This window comes from Nansenia antarctica, assembly GCF_963989245.1.
Source record: "Nansenia antarctica genome assembly, chromosome: 7".
In the NCBI taxonomy this organism is placed as follows: Eukaryota; Metazoa; Chordata; class Actinopteri; order Argentiniformes; family Microstomatidae; genus Nansenia; species Nansenia antarctica.
The window spans coordinates 7,347,860-7,367,494 of NC_137677.1; the positions used below are offsets into that span (position 1 = coordinate 7,347,860).

Sequence of the window (19,635 nt, forward strand, 5' to 3'; positions counted from 1 at the left end):
GGATGACATCTTTTAATGTGCTGTGGGATTCACAGTGAAGGCACAATGAAGAGTTTCTATCCAGAACTAGCAGAGAATATACTGTACGTGTGATCAACTTTTTCACAGCACCATTAAGATGAGCATTATCATAACCCAAACTAGGCTGAACCTTCTGCTTCCTGAGAAAAAGGTCCAATCCCATAAAATGATCCTATGGTGAGCAACACCACCAGGCAACACAAGCCTTGTAGGCCTTGGTAGTCAACACTACTATAGGTAGGCAAGCTTCATAGAAAATGTGACAGCACAGGGGTGCAAACTGGTGATGGCCCAAAAAGGTGACACATTTTTTTGTGGCTAACCTTAGGGGGGATAGCGCTAGCACTAATGGTGTTAAATAGATATCGCTAGCACTAACGGTGGTCTAACAATGATGCGTGTGTAAGTAGCGGCAGCCCTGACCTTAACACCTGCAGAATTACTTCGAAAACTGTTTACCGTGACTGTGTTCTCTTAGGCCGAACACCCATCTCTGCAATCCAAGTTACTTAACAGATATGCCTCAAACAAACATTGTTTGAATTACAATTTTTGCAGGGTTATTATGCTAAAGTTGAGAGAAACTAACATTCACATTAACTAAATGGAAAGTCAAGAAGGCTCAGGTAGAATTCTCTTTTCAAGACCCTAGTCTTTCTCAAAGACAATTTGAATCTAACACACAAGGTATGACCTGGCAGGGGTATACCTGCCTGCATTTGCAAGGGTTTGTTTGCAGTAGTAATGGGGACTGAGGTTATGATGATGTACAATGAAGCTGAATCATAAAAGTTGATGCAACCAGTGTAAAATTATAAATTACTACCATTGAGCATACTGTATATTTCACATGTCTCTTGATATAGCTTCTGTTATCAGGGGTGCAAACTGGTGATGGCCCAAAAAGGTGACCCATTTTTTTTTTTGCGGCTAACCTTAGGGGGGGGGGATAGCACTAGCATGAATGGTGTTAAATAGATATCGCTAGCACTAACGGTGGTCTAACAATGATGCATGTGTAAGTAGCGGCAGCCCTGACCTTAACACCTGCAGAATTACTTCAAAAACAGTTTACCCTCCCTCCCCACACAAAATATTTATTTTGCAGATCTACACAATTCACATGGATGACATATTTTGAGATAAAAACGTAAACAAGTTTGCACCCCTGACAGCAGCTGGTGAAAGCGGGAACACGTTGGCAACCAATCGAAATGTTTTATTCAGAAACATTTAAATAATCAATCAACCAATGACACACTCGCTAGTCAAGCCAAGACATTGCAATGCAATGGATTTGGTGAGTAATCCCTAGTACTCTACCCTGACTCGGTAGTAGTGGAGATTACGTCTCTAATTCATTGCATTGCAATATTTTGGCTTGACTAGCGAGTGAGTGTGTCATTGATTTTCAACAATGTTGCATTTTTCACAATACAAACATTTAGTTGGTTGCCGACTTGTTCCCAGTTTCGCCAGCTGCTGTCACAAATGTGCGTAGGCCCAGGGCATGTAGGGAGCTCACTAATTTAATTAATTAATTAATTAATTAATTTTGCCATTTAGCAGACGCTTTTAATCCAAAGCGATTTACAGTTACGAATTACGGAGACATTCCCCCTGGAGTAACTGAGGGCTAAGTGCCTTACTCAAGGGCACGCAAGTAGTGGTGTGGTTTCAGGCGGGATTTGAACTCACAACCTTCCGATCACAAGTCCAACTCACTTATCCACTAGAGCACCACTACCCCCACCCTCTCTAGCATAGATGATTCTGCCACACAGCATGACAAAGTCTACTGCTGGGATTAGATATGAGCATGTGTCTTACAACAGGGACCTCCACCGAGGAGATAGCAGCGCAGCCCTACTGTACATCAGCAGAGGAGAGGAGCTTTACTGTACATCAGCGCTTTCCACTGATTTACTTGCCATCACCCTCCCCTTCTCCAACCCCTCGCCTCCACCTTGAGAGAGGAGAGGAGATTCATGAGGCCCATTCTCACCAGTAGGCCACCCATTCTCCAAGCCACGGATGATAAATGCCACACACACACACACACACACACACACACTGCAATGCAACCAGGCAACCGCGCACACACACACACACGCACGCACACACAGAAACACACACAGACACACACACACACACACACACACACACACACACATATAAAGGTATATACAGTATACTGTATACACACACACACACGTACGCAAACACACATGTGCATGCACACACACACAGACACACACACACACACACAAATGCTGCAATGCAATCAGGCAACCGCGTACACACACACACGCATGCACACATGCACACACACAAACACACACACACACACGCAATGCAATGGGGCAACTGCACGCATGCTCGCACACACACACACACACACACACACGCACACACACACACACACACACACACACACACACACACACAGCATGAGCTAACCAACGATGGCCATCCTTCCTCTGATGCTCACCAGAGCTGGTGACGGCAACCGGATGAAGAATAGTGGCGTGGCGTCCTTTGTGCTCAAACACCCAGGGCGAAGCGATCCCATAAACTGAGATGAGCGCATGACGGCTGAGGTGCACCACACTCCTTTTAATGGACGGATGATTATTTATGGGTTTTAACGTGACATTTCTGCTTTCTCAGCAGCTCGGTGGTACAGCCATAAATATCGGCACATATGTTATCTGTCGAGTTACACTTAGCTACATCACATGTCATTTCCTCAATGTTCAACGTTTATTTTCGCTATTTACCTCGACATGCCTCAATTTCTCCACACAAAGATGTCATTTCCATGCCGTTGACAGTAAGACACAGCAGCACACATCAAAACACATCAGTATCCACATGAGCTTTATAGTACAGTAATATGCATCCTATACAGTCTATTGTATGAACACATGCAGGTGTAGTGTAAAGAACAGGGTTCCTACAAGTCAAATTTAAGACCTTTTTAGGCAGCGAATTGGCATTTTTTCGCTTCCGGCTTGATTAATTTCCACGTAAATACATGTGGTCAGACTGATCTCCTTGCAGGACAAGCTAATCTCATTTTTTAGACCTAGCACCTCATGTTTTAGACCTAATAACTGAAACTTGAGACCTTTTTAGTCCTTATAAACCGGATTGCTGGATTTTAGACTTAAAGGCTTTTTAAGACCAGCGCGGGAACCCTGAAAGAAGGACTGTACTTAGCTTAGCCCTTCCTATATTTGATTGTTAAGTCACTTGGAAACACCTCCTGATCTTAAACAAGTCCAGCCGTTTGATCCAGGAGAGAGTTGGATAAGTAGAGTGGCACCTCTGAAGTTTCTCTGTAGTCAGTAATGAGGCAGCGGGCCTCAGCTTCGGTCTTGGCCTTGACTGTTAGCAGTCATGATGAGAGCGTTTGATCTCGGCCTAGGTCTAGGGCCTCAGTCTCAACACTGGGGAAAAGTCTCCAAGATACACAATCAATAACGTTGGGTTCTACTGCTGGAGTTTGACTTAACAAAGCATGGATGGCGGGCCCAGGACTGAGATTGAGTTGGACTGGGTGTCTCTCTTTCTCTTTCTCTCTCTCTCTCTCTCTCTCTCTCTCTCTCTCTCTCTCTCTCTCTCTCTCTCTCTCTCGCACATACACGTTGTGTGTGTGTGTGTGTGTGTGTGTGTGTGTGTGTGTGTGTGTGTGTGTCAGTCAGTGTGTGACTGGGGTGTGTTACCCATGTGTGTGTGTGTGTGTGTGTGTTTGTGTTTTTGTGTGTGTGCGTGTGTTTATGTGTGTTTGTGTGCGTGTATGTTTGTGTGTGTGTGTGTGTATGTGTGTGTGTGTGTGTGTGTCAGTGTGTGACTGGGGTGTGTTACCCATGTGTGTGTGTGTGTGTGTGTGTGTGTGTGTGTGTGTGTGTCAGTCAGTGTGTGACTGGGGTGTGTTACCCATGTGTGTGTGTGTGTGTGTGTGTGTATGTGTGTATATGTGTGTGTGTGTGTGTGTGTCAGTCAGTGTGTTACCCATGTGTGTGTGTGTGTGTGTGTGTGTGTGTGTGTCAGTCAGTGTGTGACTGGGGTGTGTTACCCATGTGTGTGTGTGTGTGTGTGTGTCAGTCAGTGTGTGACTGGGGTGTGTTACCCATGTGTGTGTGTGTGTGTGTCAGTCAGTGTGTGACTGGGGTGTGTTACCCATGTGTGTGTGTGTGTATCTCTCTGCCCAGGCCCTGTGCTTGGTCGTGATGCTACAGGAGGGTGAGGGGATTTATTACCAAGCATTAAGAGCACTAATCTGTTGCAGGTGTTACTGGCTGCTCTCCCAGGCGGTGCCTGCTCCCTTCCCCAGGAGGCCCCACCGTGTGTGTGTGTGTGTGTGTGTGTGTGTGTCTGTGTGTGTGTGTTTTTAACATTCCCCACAAGAACAGTACGATCTATAACTATCTTCTCACAATACGAAACGGATTCTCAGACAATGACCCAGAATTCGGAATAGGCCAAAACCATTTCAATTTTTCTTTTATGATGCAGAGTTGCAGACGAACATGACAAGACAGATGTGGTCACTTCTTCCAATCAGCCAACTACATCAAAAAAGACCTAGATAGGAAAAGAAAACAGCACACGAGAACAAGAACACGCAGGCTACGCTACAGTGATCTTCGGCTAGCTTCTTTACCGTGTTTTAACCTTCACGTCAGAAAAACAAGGTTCCTACTAACAGTAGAGTGTACCAGTCTTTTGCAGAGTTTCTGTATGTTAATCCATTGGACCACCAAGATGGATCAGGAGGGCTGCAGGCGCTGAGGAATGATGAACAATGACACCAGTGCACAGCGGGGACCACCCCCTCCTATATGTGGCTCTACCCCCCTCTCCGCAGGACGCAACGGAGCCTACTGTGAACACCAATGGCACAGAGTCGAAGGGGGGGCGGGGAGGGGTAGTGGTAGTGGAGGAGGGAGTGGAGGGTGTTCACTGTGATTTAAAGTAAGTGCAAGAGGCCCCTCGAACTGTTGTTCACACAGGTTACTCTGAAAATGCTCTTCAGCTAGAATATGATGTTTCGGCAATTATGATGATGGTGTGTTCAAGTATCATGTATGCATATTGGGAGGAGGGAAAGACCATTTTAGGCTGTTGTATTTGACAATGTTTTGGTTTTGGTGGCTGCAGTTTGCAGTTTGAAATGCCTCTACTGCTTTGTGTTATTACTTGGGGACTACTGCCCTCCTGTGGTCAACCTATCAAACGGTTCATTGATGATAGGGTGATATGTAGTGTTCACAAGGTCAACAGTCAAGAAATACTGGACTTTGTAAGCCACACGCAATGTAAAAAGTGTGTTAAAAGAGTTCAAAGTTCAAAGTGCATAAGAAACATGTAAAAATTAACAGAAAATACCCAAGAGAGTGGGGGTATAATAAAAATGCAATGACCGAAACCACACCAAGTACACAAAGTGTACCTCAGTGAGAACAAAAACAGTTCACGTTCACGTCAAAACGTATGACGTTGAATGCAAATAATACAACAGTGTTGAAAAGTGTTCCAATGTCTGTGAAGTGAAGTTAAGTCAAGTTGTGTTTCAATTGACACCATGCATGATGTTTACGGTTGATAATTGTAAGAGTGGCGGATAGTCAGGTCCTTAAAGAAGGTGAACCAGTCTCTGAAGAGGGAGCCTGGGTAGACGAACCAGGGGTAGAAGGACTCAGGCTGTCGAGTGGCCCCTGCTTTGATGATGTGCAGCGCTGCCTCACTGGCAGGATAGGCCGGGATGTTGATGACCCCCCTGGAGGGCAAAAGAGGGTACTGTAAATTAAAACTTTTTAATTTTTATTTCAATTGGGCCACTGAAGGGGGTGCTCAGTCCATATATGAAGCTTTTTGAGCTCCTGAGATCAAGAAAATGTTGCCAATTATTGAGTACCGTTTTATCATTAATTTGCTTTGCAAAAATGTATGTTTAAGCGCTTAAAACTCAAGAGTTTTTAATTTGTATTTCAATTGGGCCACTGAAGGGGGTGCTCAGTCCATATATGAAGCTTTTTGAGATCCTGAGATCAAGAAAATGTTGCCAATTATTGAGTACCGTTTTATCATTAATTTGCTTTGCAAAATGTATGTTTAAGCGCTTAAAACTCAAGAGTTTTTCATTTTTATTTCAATTGGGCCACTGAAGGGGGTGCTCAGTCCATATATGAAGCTTTTTGAGCTCCTGAGAAGATCAAGAAAATTTTGCCAATCATTGAGTACCGTTTTATCATTCATTTGCTTTGCAAAATGGATTTAACCTTTAAGTTCTCAAGTAGTGAACTGGGCCTAGGTAAACACATCACAGTTATATTGAGCTAGCTCACTTGACTTTCTCCATAGCGCTGTCGGTATCTATCAGGCCCAGGATCACTATGGAGACGGACACGTTGCTGCCCTTCATGTACAGCTCGTGCTGCAGAGTCCCGAAGAAACCGTTCAGGGCAAACTTGGTAGCTGTGTAGGGGGCCACGAATGGACTGGACATCTTACCTGGGGGGACCAAAGCATGACGTTAGAATTATAAGGTTCTATCCCCATTTTTGTCAACATTTAGTTTTTTTTACATAATCTGATCCATTAGGTGTTTATTAATGCCTGGGTGATGTTATTTTTTAAATGTTGACATTTTTTAGTTAGTAATTCATAAAATACAAAGGTTCCATCTCACCAAACATAATGGAATGTTAAAACTTTTGACGCTCAATATCTCTGAACTACCCTAAACGGAGATAGAACCTTATCATTCTAAGCTCACGATTAGTCAACCAGTTATAGACGTTAGCATTGAAGACATTTAGTAGAACACTAGCAACAATCAAATATCACCATCAGGGATGGAAATGAAGCTAGCCCGCTAACCTGAGGCTAGTATTTTGTTCAAAGCTGGCTTGTGTAAAATGTGACCAAATAGCCACTTGGGCCAGTGAGAATTGTGTGTTCTGATTCCAAAAGAACAGCTAAGTAAGTAGTCATAACTGAATAGTCACAAAGTTATGTAGCTGTACATTTATGGGAAATACAAACTGTGTAGCAGATCATATATTCATTATATTATGTATGTATATGTATTTATTATTATTATTATTATTATTATTATTATTATCTAGAAATTGCAGCCTACTGCCCGACTGGCTAGTGCCCAAAATCCTTAAATTCCATCTCTGAAGACAGTCATTGCAAATAAGGCTTCTTTCATCCTCTAGCAGCTGGTTTGACAGTCCAGGGTCATTACTACTAATGCTCCATAGACTCACCCAACATGGAGGAGACAACCACGATGGATCCCTTACTCTGCTCCAGGATGGGCAGACCTTTAGCTGCCATCTGCAGATAGCTGTGGAAATTTACCTGGGAAGAAGATAGATTAAAAGAGCATACCAAACCAATGAGGAGATATGGAAACCCTGATGTTCTGTACAGTACAGGGGGAAAATAAACCAATATGGCAGCTTTACACCTCAACTTCCTGGTTTGTTTCGTACCTAGAACACTGTAGTACCTAAAACACTGTGATCAAGACAACACACCTGCATCAACCAGCGGGTGTGCTCCACGTCTCCGTCCCACATGGCGAACGGGGAGGGTCCTATGTGGTTCAACACCAGGTAGTCCAGGCCTCCCAGCTGGTCCACAGCAAAGCTCACCACACTCTCTGGGTCAGACGGGTCGGCCATGTCTCCTACCACGTACAGAGCTTTCTGGGCGCCCAAACTCTGGCACTTCTCTACCACCTGTAAACAGCCAATCATAGCATCACCATGTCGCAACTGAATACCATTTAATATTTACATTTTGGGCATTTAGCAGACGGCCTTTATCCAATACGACTTACAACAAATACATTTGACTAGGTCAGCTGAGACAAATCTGCTAATAATTCCAAAAAAGAGTAAAAACAAAACACGGTGCAGCCGCTTTCAGTCATGCTGCTGCATGCTCCTGGAACAAACTCCCTGAAGAAATCAAACAGGCCCAAACCCTTAAAATATTTAAATCTAAGCTAAAAACCTTCATGTTTTGCACCAGTTATGATTAAACACAAACACTTCTATCAATGTCTTTTTTTCCATTAACTATTGTCTTTTTAAATGTTTTATCTATTTACTTCTTATATTTGCTTTTATTCATTGTCATTTTTATTTTCTTATGCTCCTCTTGCTGTATTTTTAAATAATGCATGTAAAGCACTTTGAATTGCCCCTGTTGTATGACATGTGCTATACAAATAAACTTGCCTTCTTGCCTTGTCTTGACTAAGTAAGTGAATCATCTATCCACCAGTCATAGCAGGACAAAGTGATCTATTCTCAGGCCTGGGGCCATTGGCAGTCGTCGTGCTAGAAGAAGGACGTTTTAGAAGAAATGACCCAAAAAAAACCTATTGATTGTAGATGATGACATCAGAACACACCACCTGAGTGCAAGGTCACTAACCTGCTGTAGAGCCTTCTCCCTTCTGGCTGTGATGACCACCTGAGCCCCCATACGGGAGTAGTGATAGGCCATTTGTTCACCTATCCCCGTACTGGCACCAGTTATCAGGACCCTGGCACCTTTTAGAGACTCTGGAAACCAGACATATTAAAAGTCATTCAGTAGTAGTTGAAACATGATGGACAGAATAGGCCTACTGGTATTCTCCTACTGATATTCTCCTAGAATCTAGGCCTATTCTGTCCATCTAGGACCTAGATTGATATGAATCATTATTTTCAACATATCTGAATATGACTCAGACAGTCTATAATACATGATCTTACATACATGTATACAAAGGGTTTACAATGGCACGAAAACATGTCATATAACACTACTTATCCTACTTAATAGACTAACGGATAAAGGCTTGTTAGAAAGTAACGCAACCAACAAATGCAATGCTTTCACTTTGTGAATGAGGATTCCCTTTATACTCCAGAAACGGTTAAATATGCATATAACAGTCATTCATATAACAGTCATTCATATAACAGTCATTCATATAAGTCATTCATATAACAGTCATTCATATAACAGTCATTCAGAGAAAAGAACTACAGCCAGCTCCACATCAGCCCATTTAATATTTCACTTCCTACTTATTCATACTCAGACTCATCCAATAATCATTGCAATAATACAGCTAGAGCACATCTTCATATCACTATCTACTGTCTGTGTATCGCTCTGATAAAGGCTGTTTGAATGGATGACCCAGTTAAGTCAGACGTTTGCACCGCTTAATAAACCAGTTAAACCAGAAGATTTGTTTTTATTGTTGCACTGAATACGTGCACAGAGGTTCATCCACTTTATCAACACCACACTGTACTGTGCGTAATGTACACAACTTTACTGGGCATCGCAGTGTGTGAAGCATACGTGTATATTATGTATAGGCCTATATATGTGTATTATCTTATCACTCTTATCTCCTATAATGCTTATCACCTTACAGGCAACACTGTCTCATCCAGTCGTTTATACCAATCTTGGCTGATAAGCGTATCATCACTGAGGGACATTATGGGGGAAATAATCATTTAAGCAATTATGCAATTATGATATAGCCTACAATACATACTGTAGCCTATCATACAACACTGACCCTTGAACTTGAATACTGCAATGCATTTCAATAAGACCTATACTAGTTAACCTCAAGTAGATTGCACTGTGAAAAGCCCACTTGATGAATGAATGCCTTCCTTATGATTGGAAGAGATCACCCGTCACAAGAGACAGCCCTGTCAGGCAATTGATAAACAATTTGACACACGATGATACTAGGCTGCACAATCAAGAGCAGTCACACTTCTTCTTTTTTTCTACAATAAATAAGAAACCTTTACTGTTCCTAGGCTAGTATTATAGTAATTCACTGCCAATAGGCTACATTGTTCTCCAATAGGGGGGTTGCGCACCTGTTTTCCACTAGGATGTACCACTGAATAAATAATAATTCCACTGAAATATGTTTCTGTCAAGACCTGTCTTCCTTTAGCATTAATAATAATAATAATAACTTTATTTGAATAGCGCTTTTCCTGCAAACGTTGCAGCTCAAAGTGCTTTAATCATTATTTAGTCATTTAAAGGCAATATGATGGGTTTTTAGTCTGATCAATGGCATCAGACAGAGGTTTACTAACACTGTAACAGCCATGCAACATTGCTGCTACCTTGCATTCTCCATAGGACCCTGGCCTATCAATATGTACTATCTCACAATAACACATGGCAAACAGAATAAGGCATTTGTTCTTTGACAATACAAGGAAACTCATGACACATGGTCACAAACAGCATAGGACACACTCATCAAACATACTCTTACCTGCATCAAAGGTGAGTGTAATCCATAAGTCACCAAAGTAAACAGCTATAACAACTATAGCTACTTTAGACCAAAGTTTCATGTTCTGACTGCAGTAGTCAATGGATTATGCCGCTAAAAGTAGTTTCTAATGCATCAATATATACATATATAAATAAATACTCTCTCCAGCTCTCTGCAAACTGCAAAGTATTTTTCTACACTGTTAAACCAGTTCTGGGCCAAAGTAGTCTTCAACCAGCCTACATGTCAACCTCCACCAGCCTATTAGATTGCAGCATTTGTAATCTGCATTCATAAACTGTTGTGAAATGTTGAAAACGTAGGAGCATGTAGCAACGATCAGGTGGGGTGGGGACTCACACTCACACACAATAATGTTAAGCTTTTAACTTACACTTTCACTATCAAGGGATGTGCATTTATACTTGGGTTTAAATACCCTGATATGGGTTTTCGGGGCAAGCACACTTCACCATTTCCACAGAAAAAGTGTACCTCTCTAGTTCAATTAAAATATTCGCTTGTTTTACTCCATTGTAAACAAACACTTTAATAGCTTTTTTAATAGCTTTGAATCAAAGTATGGTTAAAACGATCATTCTGACGTCATGAAGAATGTCCTTGCATCCGTTCCTTCCTTGCATTTCTCCAGCATAAATCATGTAAAGTATACACTGGAAATACAAATATTATTACAAATAACAATTACATAATTATAATAATTATTACAATACAAATATTATAAAGTTTAAAAAATATATGTGTAGTTTTCTTGCGAATCAGCTGTTCGCTCTCTGTCTTCAAATCTTCAAAACTTTATCGACACTCCCTGACGCTGACAGGATTGCCCTTCAATGTAGCTAGCTAGCCCCGGTGTCAACAAGCTCGTTTCATTTCATCCTGGCTGTTGGAAGTTTAAACATCTAATTTCACAGAAATCACACACCGGATATTTGTGTTACACATCTCACTAGATTAGATAGATTAGGACATTATGGCTGCCAAGCTTTTGCCGGTTCTTAAGTAAGTGTTTTCTTTCATTGCTTTCCCCAATAGCATTAGGCTAGCTACATAGCTAGCTGTCAAGCCAGAGAGAGCAGGTTGGCATAGCCCTGCTTAGCTAGCAAGCTAGCTAGGATGTTGGCTTGAATTTGGACGTTATACTTAATATCGTGACGTTAGAATTATAAGGTTCTATCTCCATTTTTGTCAAAATTGAGTTTTTTACATAATCTGATCCATTAGGTGTTTATTAATGCCTGTGTGGTGTTATTTTTTTAAATGTTGACATTTTTGAGTTAGTAATTAATAAAATACAAAGGTTCCATCTCACAAAACATAATGGAATGTAAAAACTTTGACGCTCAATATCTCTGAACTGCCCTAAACGGAGATAGAACCTTATCATTCTAAACGGAGATAGAACCTTATCATTCTAAACGGAGATAGAACCTTATCATTCTAAACGGAGATAGAACCTTATCATTCTAAACTCACGAAATGTTGTCAGATGTGGCTTGATAACCTCTTCGAATGTGTATTTCTTATTCTAAATTGCTGTAATGTCAGCTGTTGATATGCATATGCCATAGTAATAATAATAATAGCATAGTGTTTCACACTGCATGGTTTTTAATTGATATAATAATCTCACTGTCCCAACAACCCTTCTTGTCTTTTCCAGGTTGGCCACAAAGGTGACCATTGCAGGAGGTGCCCTGTATGTTGCCTACGACTCAGGACTGTTAGGGGGGAGTGAACAGGGCTCAGAGGTCCTGGGCAAGGCGAAAGCTGCTATCCCCCCAGCTGTGGATGAGTGGATGAAGTATTTTGGTCTGGAGGTAGCTAACAATGTTCTCTATTAATTATAGAATTATTTCCCTGTGATACAATAGAGTGTATATGTTACGGTACATGTGGGAATACGGTACATGTGGGAAAACTAAGGTTAGGGTTAGGTGCTAGGGTGACTTGGTACATGCTGGCATGTCTAACCTTAACCCTAACCCTACCCCTAACCTTAACCCTAACCATAACCCTAGTTTTCCCACATGTACCGTATTCCCACATGTACCGTAACATATACACTGGCAATTGTGTTTGTGTGAGGGGGTTGATCACTAAGCAATATATGTTCTGTCTATTTCAGCTCCCAGCTATGCCTAAAGTTGCATTCGCCCCACTTGATTCATGGAACTCTGGTAAGGAGAATTGTTGTCCTCTCCACTAAATGACTGGTAGTGATGGCGAGATGAAGCTTCTTGAACTGTTGAAGCTTTCCATCAAATTGCGTCACACATGGACCGAAGCTTCATGTTGCTTCATTTGCTCTACTGCGCCATCAAGTGGACAATAAATGTCTAGCAGGCAGAGTGATGATGACACCGTGGCTTTGTGAAGCTTTGAATTGAATAAATGTGCTTGTGTTACTAGGAACAACAACATTTTATTAATTTTTTTCATTTTTATTTAAAAATAACAATTTCTCCACAGTGCTGGGCTTCAGGCGGTTTCTTTTTTTTGAGACGATTTCACCTGCTTTTGAAAATATCCTTTCACAGGGCACAGATGAAGCTGGGGTACATAGATAATTAACGGCAAGTTTATACAAATTAGGATACACATGTTTGTGTTCTTCCCAATACTGTAGGGGGTTCTGCATCCTTTCGATGTTTGGTTCAGCCAGGTCGGTATGGACCTCCACTGTTGCGTCTGCAGTTACATTTTGGGTCCTCGCCTGCAGGACTGTGGTGTCTAAACGACGCCACAGTTTGTTACCTAAAACAGACAAACAGGCTGTCAGTGTCAGTGAATATATACAATAAGACAATTAGAATGTATCCAGTATACATTACCTTGAGTCACAGGCTGTGAAGCTTCTGATATGGGGGGTTGTGATGACGAGGAGGAGGAGGCGGAGGGGGCGCTGTTTCGTATAACGGTAGCACATTCCAAAATGAGCCACTTCCCGAATCGGTCACGTGGTACGGCCGGAAGGCGAAGCTTCGCTCTTACCATATACGTCATCAACACACGCCTCGTTACGAGCTTCACAAAAATCTGCCTCTGTTACTCGACAAACGCTCCGAAGCATCGGCTTCATCTCGCCATCACTAATGACTGGGTATAGCCTGTGTTCTATTGTAATGGACCGGTTTCTTTAATATCTGTCTCGTTTCATTTCAGGGGTGCAGCAATCAATATCCGCTCTCTCAGTGGCCCCTACAAGAGCGGGTGAATACGCTACTACTGGCGTGCAGTACATGAAGAATCTCGCCAAATGAAAACTTCCTAGACTTCTTAGAACTACCAGATTGAAAAATCGACTTTTGTTTTGGACGGGTCTCCGCAATCACAATTGCAATCCTAACTTTCAGATGGACACAGCCAGTTCCAATGTTATATCCCCACTACACTGAGGGAAAGAAGGAACACCCTCCCTAAAAGTCACTTGCTGGATTTGAATGCGTTGTAATTGAAATAGAAATGTAAGATAACCTCCAAGGAATTAGGCCTAATGTTGAGCAAAACTGCTGTAACCAAAAGTGTTCTTTCAGTTGTGTTGAAAATAATAAGTCGGCTTTAGCGAACCAATAGCTCCCACCATGGACATGTTTAGCTGTATCGTGTGTTTTGTGTACGTAGAAGTTGTTCATTTTACAATTTTTATTTCTCAAAACCGCTAATATATTGTAAATGTTCTGGCTTTGACCCGAGTCGTTACACCATCTGTCTCCCCCCATGTTTTATACAGCAAGAATGTCTATTGTTTTGTATATATTTAAGTTCACCATTTATGAGTGTAAAATAAACCTATTAAACATCTTATGAACTGAATAATTTGATGAAATTATTTGCTTTATTACTTGTTAGTTGCATACATGAACTAACGTAAGGTAGGGTCATTATTAAATATAAAAATACACTACTATATGCCTCAACATCCTCTTGACTCCTGTGCTTGCATTGTTGACAGTTACAACTTTTCCCAATACACTTGTTCTGAATCTACATTTAGTTAATTAAATAAAATGCAGAGGAAAGAAATGTGCAAAAAAAACGTTATTACTCATGACAGAACAATGACACAAGTAGTTGGTGAATGCTACAACTCCAGACCTGGGGGAGGAGTCAACTCCAGATGTGGGAGGAGTCAACCATGAAGGATGAAGGTAACAGAAGAGTGCACACAATCTTTAGGAATTCCTTCTACTGTACATAGAAACACACCACAGCACAACTGGTGGTGATTGAAGTACCAAAGATAGCACTGACAATTAGTTGTTTTTCCTTTCTTTCTTTACAGTCACATTTTCTGAATAAACATTTTTAAATTAAAGGTAAAAGTGGGCAGCAATAATAGTCACAATTCTGCCAGAGATTTCTTCTCTGCAACTGTCAAAATGAACCAAAAAAGCCTGAATGCCTTCAAGACTGCATTCAAGTGGAGCATGCACTTCTGCAGGCCCGGCGCATGCGCTTGGCATACAAGGCAATTGCCTAGGGCGCCGAGCCGCTAGGGGCGCCCTGGAGCATTGGCCGCCGCCCCTCAGGTTACAGGTTAATGAAAAAACCAAGAGTAAACAACAACAAAACTCACCAGAAAAATAGCCTAGCCTACTGAAAAAAGTGAGAAACGATTACAAACGAAACACGAAAAATGAAACGGTCAAAACCCAGCGGTGCGCAATTTCGGCGGCGTGCGCTTCAAAAGACACAGGCATTGGAATCCCATCCAAAATGAACAGCATTTTTAAAGAGTGGCGTGACACCTGTTGTTGCCGGGGATGGCGGCGAAATTGAGCAGGCAGAGAGCGGCCATAGCAGCAGAGAGAGACAGCTTGAAGAGGAGACGGAGAAGGAACTGAGTGATAGCAAAGATGAGGACCAAAAGAAAACTGTGGACTGGCAACACATGGAGCTAATTGAGAGAGAGAAAAAATACTGGAGCGAAGTGGTATCCAGAATTATCAGCATCATCTGTCATTTAGCTGAACGTAACATGGCCTTTCGTGGGACAACAGACAGACTGCACGGGCCCTCCAATGGGCACTTCTTAGGACAGGTGGAGCTGATGGCTAAACATGACCCAGTTATGAGTGAACACTTAAGACGGATTGAGAGAAATGAAATAACCAGTCATTACCTAAGCAAGGATATTCAGAACGAACTGATTGTGCAGATTGGAGGAATGGTTATTCGGGCCATTACTGAAAAGGTTCACAGTGCAAAATATTATGCTGTGATTATGGACTGTACGCCCGACGTTAGCCATGTTGAACAGATGTCAGTCATTTTACGCGTTGTGAACTGTGACTCTGCTGACGTTTCGATTGCCGAACACTTTGTTGGATTTATCCAATGTGGGTCCACAACAGGCGAAGCACTGTGCGATACTTTCTTGGGCCATTTGGAAAAACTGGGTCTCAACATAAAGGAATGTAGAGGCCAAAGTTACGACAACGGGAGTAACATGAAAGGTAAAAAACAGGGAGTGCAAAAACGAATCATTGATCTAAACAAAAAAGCTCTCTACATGCCGTGCGGCAGCCACACATTAAAAAGTTGTTTCCGATGCTGCTAAGTCCTCAGTGCAGTCTGTCTCTTTCTTTGGAATCCTACAAAGAGTTTGTCATCTTTAGCTCTTCGACTGCTCGATGGTCCATATTGAAAGATAATGTCTCTAAGCTGACCGTCAAACCCCTCTCAAGACACACGTTGGGAATCTCGCATTGACAGTGTGAAAGTGTTACTGTATCAGCTGCATGAAGTGCACGCTGCTTTGGAAGCACTTGTGGATCATTCACTGGAGAAAAGAGATGGCATGACAGCGACAGAAGCCAAAAGCCTCTCTAAAGAGATTATATCAGCGCCCTTTACTGTGAGCATTATTGTGTGGTACAAAGTTTTGTATCACATTAATAACGTGAGTAAAATGTTACAGAGTCCCTCAGTCAGTATGGAAACCCTGAGCTACTCAGCCCACCGCGGCTGTTTTTACGATTGGATCGATAGTCAGCCGCAATAAGTTGTCTTGCTTTGCTATTTAGCATTTGGGGCGCACTGTTTTTGTTTGCCTAGGGCGGCCAATCACCTCACGCTGGCCCTGGTTACTGCTAGCACTAGCAATGCTAGTAGCACGGTGTAGGTACCGGATTTTCCCACCCTATGACCGGAACCGATTGATTGTATGATGATCCTGGTAATTGGCCGGTACATATGGACTCTACAGTTACAGATGTGATCATTAGAAGAGGTCCCCCAAAGATGAAACCTGGATTTAGTTATCCTAAAAATAATGAGAACAGAAACTTTAGTGAAGCTTTATTTCTCCGAAAACTACCAAATGGGGAAAAAAACTCAAAAACGGGACATGTCTTTTTGCTTTTGCTGTAAGCTTTTCAACATAAAGGATAGGCCTACATGGTGGTGAGTAACATCTCTATTCATGTCAATAATGGCTTGTGCGTATTTAATGTTGGGTATGATGACTGTTTTATCCTAAATCCTAATCCTTTACGAGTATAAAAGGTTTGAAATGAAACAAACATGGTTGTAAACTATCTAAATAAGTAGATATTCTATTGTCTATCAGCACAGCGTGTGAGCGCATTTCTTGCAATATATCGGTGCGGTTATAATAGTAGCCTACATCATTATAAGGGGGGTAGTGGTGGTCTAGTGCAGTGGTTCCCAACCGGGGGTACGCGGACCCCTAGGGGTACGTGAGGGGATTGCAGGGGGTACGTGGAAAGATTTGGAATTATAATTTATTTCCCCTTCCAAAAAAATAAATAAATTCATTTCATAAACCTGTTGTTAAAATGGTACGCTGCAACTCCCCGACAGGTGATGACTGTAACACAAGTGGTAGTCACGTCACATTTAAATCATGTTCACGATCATTTTCGCGCGCAAGTCAGCTAGGCCTGTCAGTTGGCAACCTACTGCAAAGATGGACAGATGGCTAAAACGACCAGCTACAGTAACGGTCAAGAAAACTGAGGCAAAAAAGAAAAAAGGACCCCGCTATTATCTGGAAACATATGTTTTGTGGGGATTTACATGTACATCGGCTAATCCACCACAGCCACAGTGCTTTTTCTGCTGCAAAGTCCTGGCTAATAATTCAATGAAGCCATCCCATTTACAGCGACACCAGAGCACCAAACACCTAGCAACTGTTGGTAAAACTGACGACTTTTTCAAGCGAAACTGTCAGAGCTCAAGTCAAGTCAGGCTACACTGAAGGAAGCGGCAAGTGTGTCAAGCAAAGCACTGGAGGCGTCCTATGCTGTTTCATTACTGGTGGCTAAGTAAAAAAAAACACATTCAATCGCCGAAGATCTGATTTTGCCTGCCGCTATGATTTTGGCTAAAACTATGCTGGACAAGAAAGCAGCTGACGCGCTCAAGTTGGTACCATTATCAAACAATACCGTCTCCCGTCGGATTGATGATATGTCCATAAATATTGTCGGACAAGTGGTGGATCAAATGAAGCAAGCAGGTCAGTTCGCTTTGCAATTAGATGAAATGACCGACGTTAGTGGGGAGGCTCAGCTGCTGGCTTTTGTGCGTTATAAAGAAGAGTCGGACATAAATGAGCATATCTTGTTTTGCAAGACGCTGCCAGGAAAGACAACTGGCGAGGGAATGTTGTTTATTATTGACAGCTTCTTCAAAGACAACGATCGTGGAAATCCTGCAGTCACATCTGTACCGATGGAGCGGCAGCAATGACGGGTAAGGTGCGTGGGCTGCTTGGGCATGTGATGAAGGTGAACCCCGAAATTAAGTGGATATACTGTATTATTCACCGGGAGGCACTCAGCAGCAAAAAGCTGAGCCCCGAGTTAAGTGCAGTTATGGATGACGCAGTTAAGGTGATTAACTTCATTCAGTCCCGGCCAATGAACCACAGACTGTTTCAAACTCTTTGTCATGGCAGCGGGTCAGAGCATGAGCAGCTACTGCTTCACACAGACGTTTGCTGGCTGTCTCGTGGCAGTGTGTGTGTGTGTGTGTGTGTGTGTGTGTGTGTGTGTGTGTGTGTGTGTGTGTGATGAATGAATTAAACATTGAGGTGTTTGGCCAGGTGGCACATGTATTGGCCAATTATCTCATGTAGTCTAATTTTGAATGGCAGTGTTTTGAAATGGCAAACATGTGACTTTATGTCAGATTGTTGTGTCTTAGGCAGAGAACCGTGTTTAGTGCATTTAAAGTGGCATTTTGAATAGCAAAATGTGTGTAAAGCAGAAAATGTGTTTAGAGTTTTGGAGACTTGAGAAGAGGTTTTGCTCTCTGTGTGTCAGTTTAAATAATTGTGCTATGCAGGTCATTTTATTGTGTTAGCAATTGGAAAAAACTGTAATAGAACACATGTGCGGTGGACAGATACAGTACATAGTTAAACGTCCCAGTGCTGTTATACTGTATATCGGCACTCATGGAATGCCTCTTGTCCAATCAAATGACTTGGTCGGAACTAACTGTTGTATAATAAATGTTATATTTGCAAGTTAGTGTTTAATTGAACATTTTTGGAAATAATCAACACGCATGAGTGAGGGGGTACTTCTGGCATGGCAAAACAGCTCAAGGGGTACACAAGACAAAAAAGGTTGGGAACCACTGGTCTAGTGGATAGTGAGTTGGACTTGTGATCGGAAGGTTGTGAGTTCAAATCCCGCCTGAAACACCACCGCTACTAGTGTGCCCTTGAGTAAGGCACTTAGCCCTCAGTTACTCCAGGGGGAATGTCCCTGTAATTCCTAATTGTAAATCGCTTTGGATTAAAAGCGTCTGCTAAATGGCAAAATTAAAATTAAATTAAAATTAATAAAAGGCCTCGCAAATCTGACTTCGCACAGTAACCATGGTAACCACAACAATAGTCTCAGCGTTCCCGGTTATGGCACTATGACGTCATGCCATACCACTGTCAAAGCTGATGTTTGTGCAGCTGGGCGTCAGTCTTGAACGAGACATCGATCGAGACACTCCGATGTGACATTTACGTGACATTTACCGGCTATCAACGGAGTTACCGGCTATCAACGGAGTTACCGGCTATCAACGGAGTTACCGGCTATCAACGGAGTTACCGGCTATAACGGAGTTACCGGCTATCAACGGAGTTACCGGCTATCAACGGAGTTACAGGCTATCAACGGAGTTACAGGCTATCAACGGAGTTACCGGCTATCAACGGAGTTACCGGCTATCAACGGAGTTACCGGCTATCAACGGAGTTACCGGAA

The 19,635-nt window shown here is 42.2% G+C and overlaps 2 protein-coding genes across 2 annotated transcripts; one reads left to right on the forward strand and one right to left on the reverse strand.

The window, feature by feature from the left end:
- Nucleotides 1–4,542: 4,542 nt before the first annotated feature.
- hsd11b1la (hydroxysteroid (11-beta) dehydrogenase 1-like a) lies at nt 4,543–10,556 on the reverse strand. The gene is made up of 6 exons (XM_080535866.1): nt 10,367–10,556; nt 8,485–8,615; nt 7,578–7,781; nt 7,305–7,398; nt 6,375–6,540; nt 4,543–5,806 (listed from the first exon to the last, which is right to left on the reverse strand). Exons 1-6 carry the CDS (start codon nt 10,446–10,448, stop codon nt 5,623–5,625), a joined length of 861 nt encoding a protein of 286 aa, XP_080391992.1. The 5' UTR covers nt 10,449–10,556; the 3' UTR covers nt 4,543–5,622.
- Nucleotides 10,557–11,237: 681 nt separating this feature from the next.
- micos13 (mitochondrial contact site and cristae organizing system subunit 13) lies at nt 11,238–14,200 on the forward strand. The gene is made up of 4 exons (XM_080536110.1): nt 11,238–11,392; nt 12,054–12,210; nt 12,519–12,570; nt 13,556–14,200. The coding sequence occupies exons 1-4, from the start codon at nt 11,364–11,366 to the stop codon at nt 13,651–13,653; spliced, it is 336 nt and encodes a 111-aa protein (XP_080392236.1). The 5' UTR covers nt 11,238–11,363; the 3' UTR covers nt 13,654–14,200.
- Nucleotides 14,201–19,635: the final 5,435 nt, after the last annotated feature.

Bases quoted from the DNA above. Each gene is read 5' to 3' on its own strand.
- micos13 (XM_080536110.1), top strand. From the start codon at position 11,364: ATGGCTGCCAAGCTTTTGCCGGTTCTTAA. The intron at 12,211-12,518 runs GTAGCTAACAAT...TGTCTATTTCAG, and splicing joins TGAAGTATTTTGGTCTGGAG to CTCCCAGCTATGCCTAAAGT. The intron at 12,571-13,555 runs GTAAGGAGAATT...GTTTCATTTCAG, and splicing joins ACTTGATTCATGGAACTCTG to GGGTGCAGCAATCAATATCC.
- hsd11b1la (XM_080535866.1), bottom strand. From the start codon at position 10,448: ATGAAACTTTGGTCTAAAGTAGCTATAGTTGTTATAGCTGTTTACTTT. The intron at 8,616-10,366 runs GTAAGAGTATGT...TCTGGTTTCCAG, and splicing joins TACACTCACCTTTGATGCAG to AGTCTCTAAAAGGTGCCAGG. The intron at 5,807-6,374 runs GTGAGCTAGCTC...TTTGCCCTCCAG, and splicing joins AGCGCTATGGAGAAAGTCAA to GGGGGTCATCAACATCCCGG.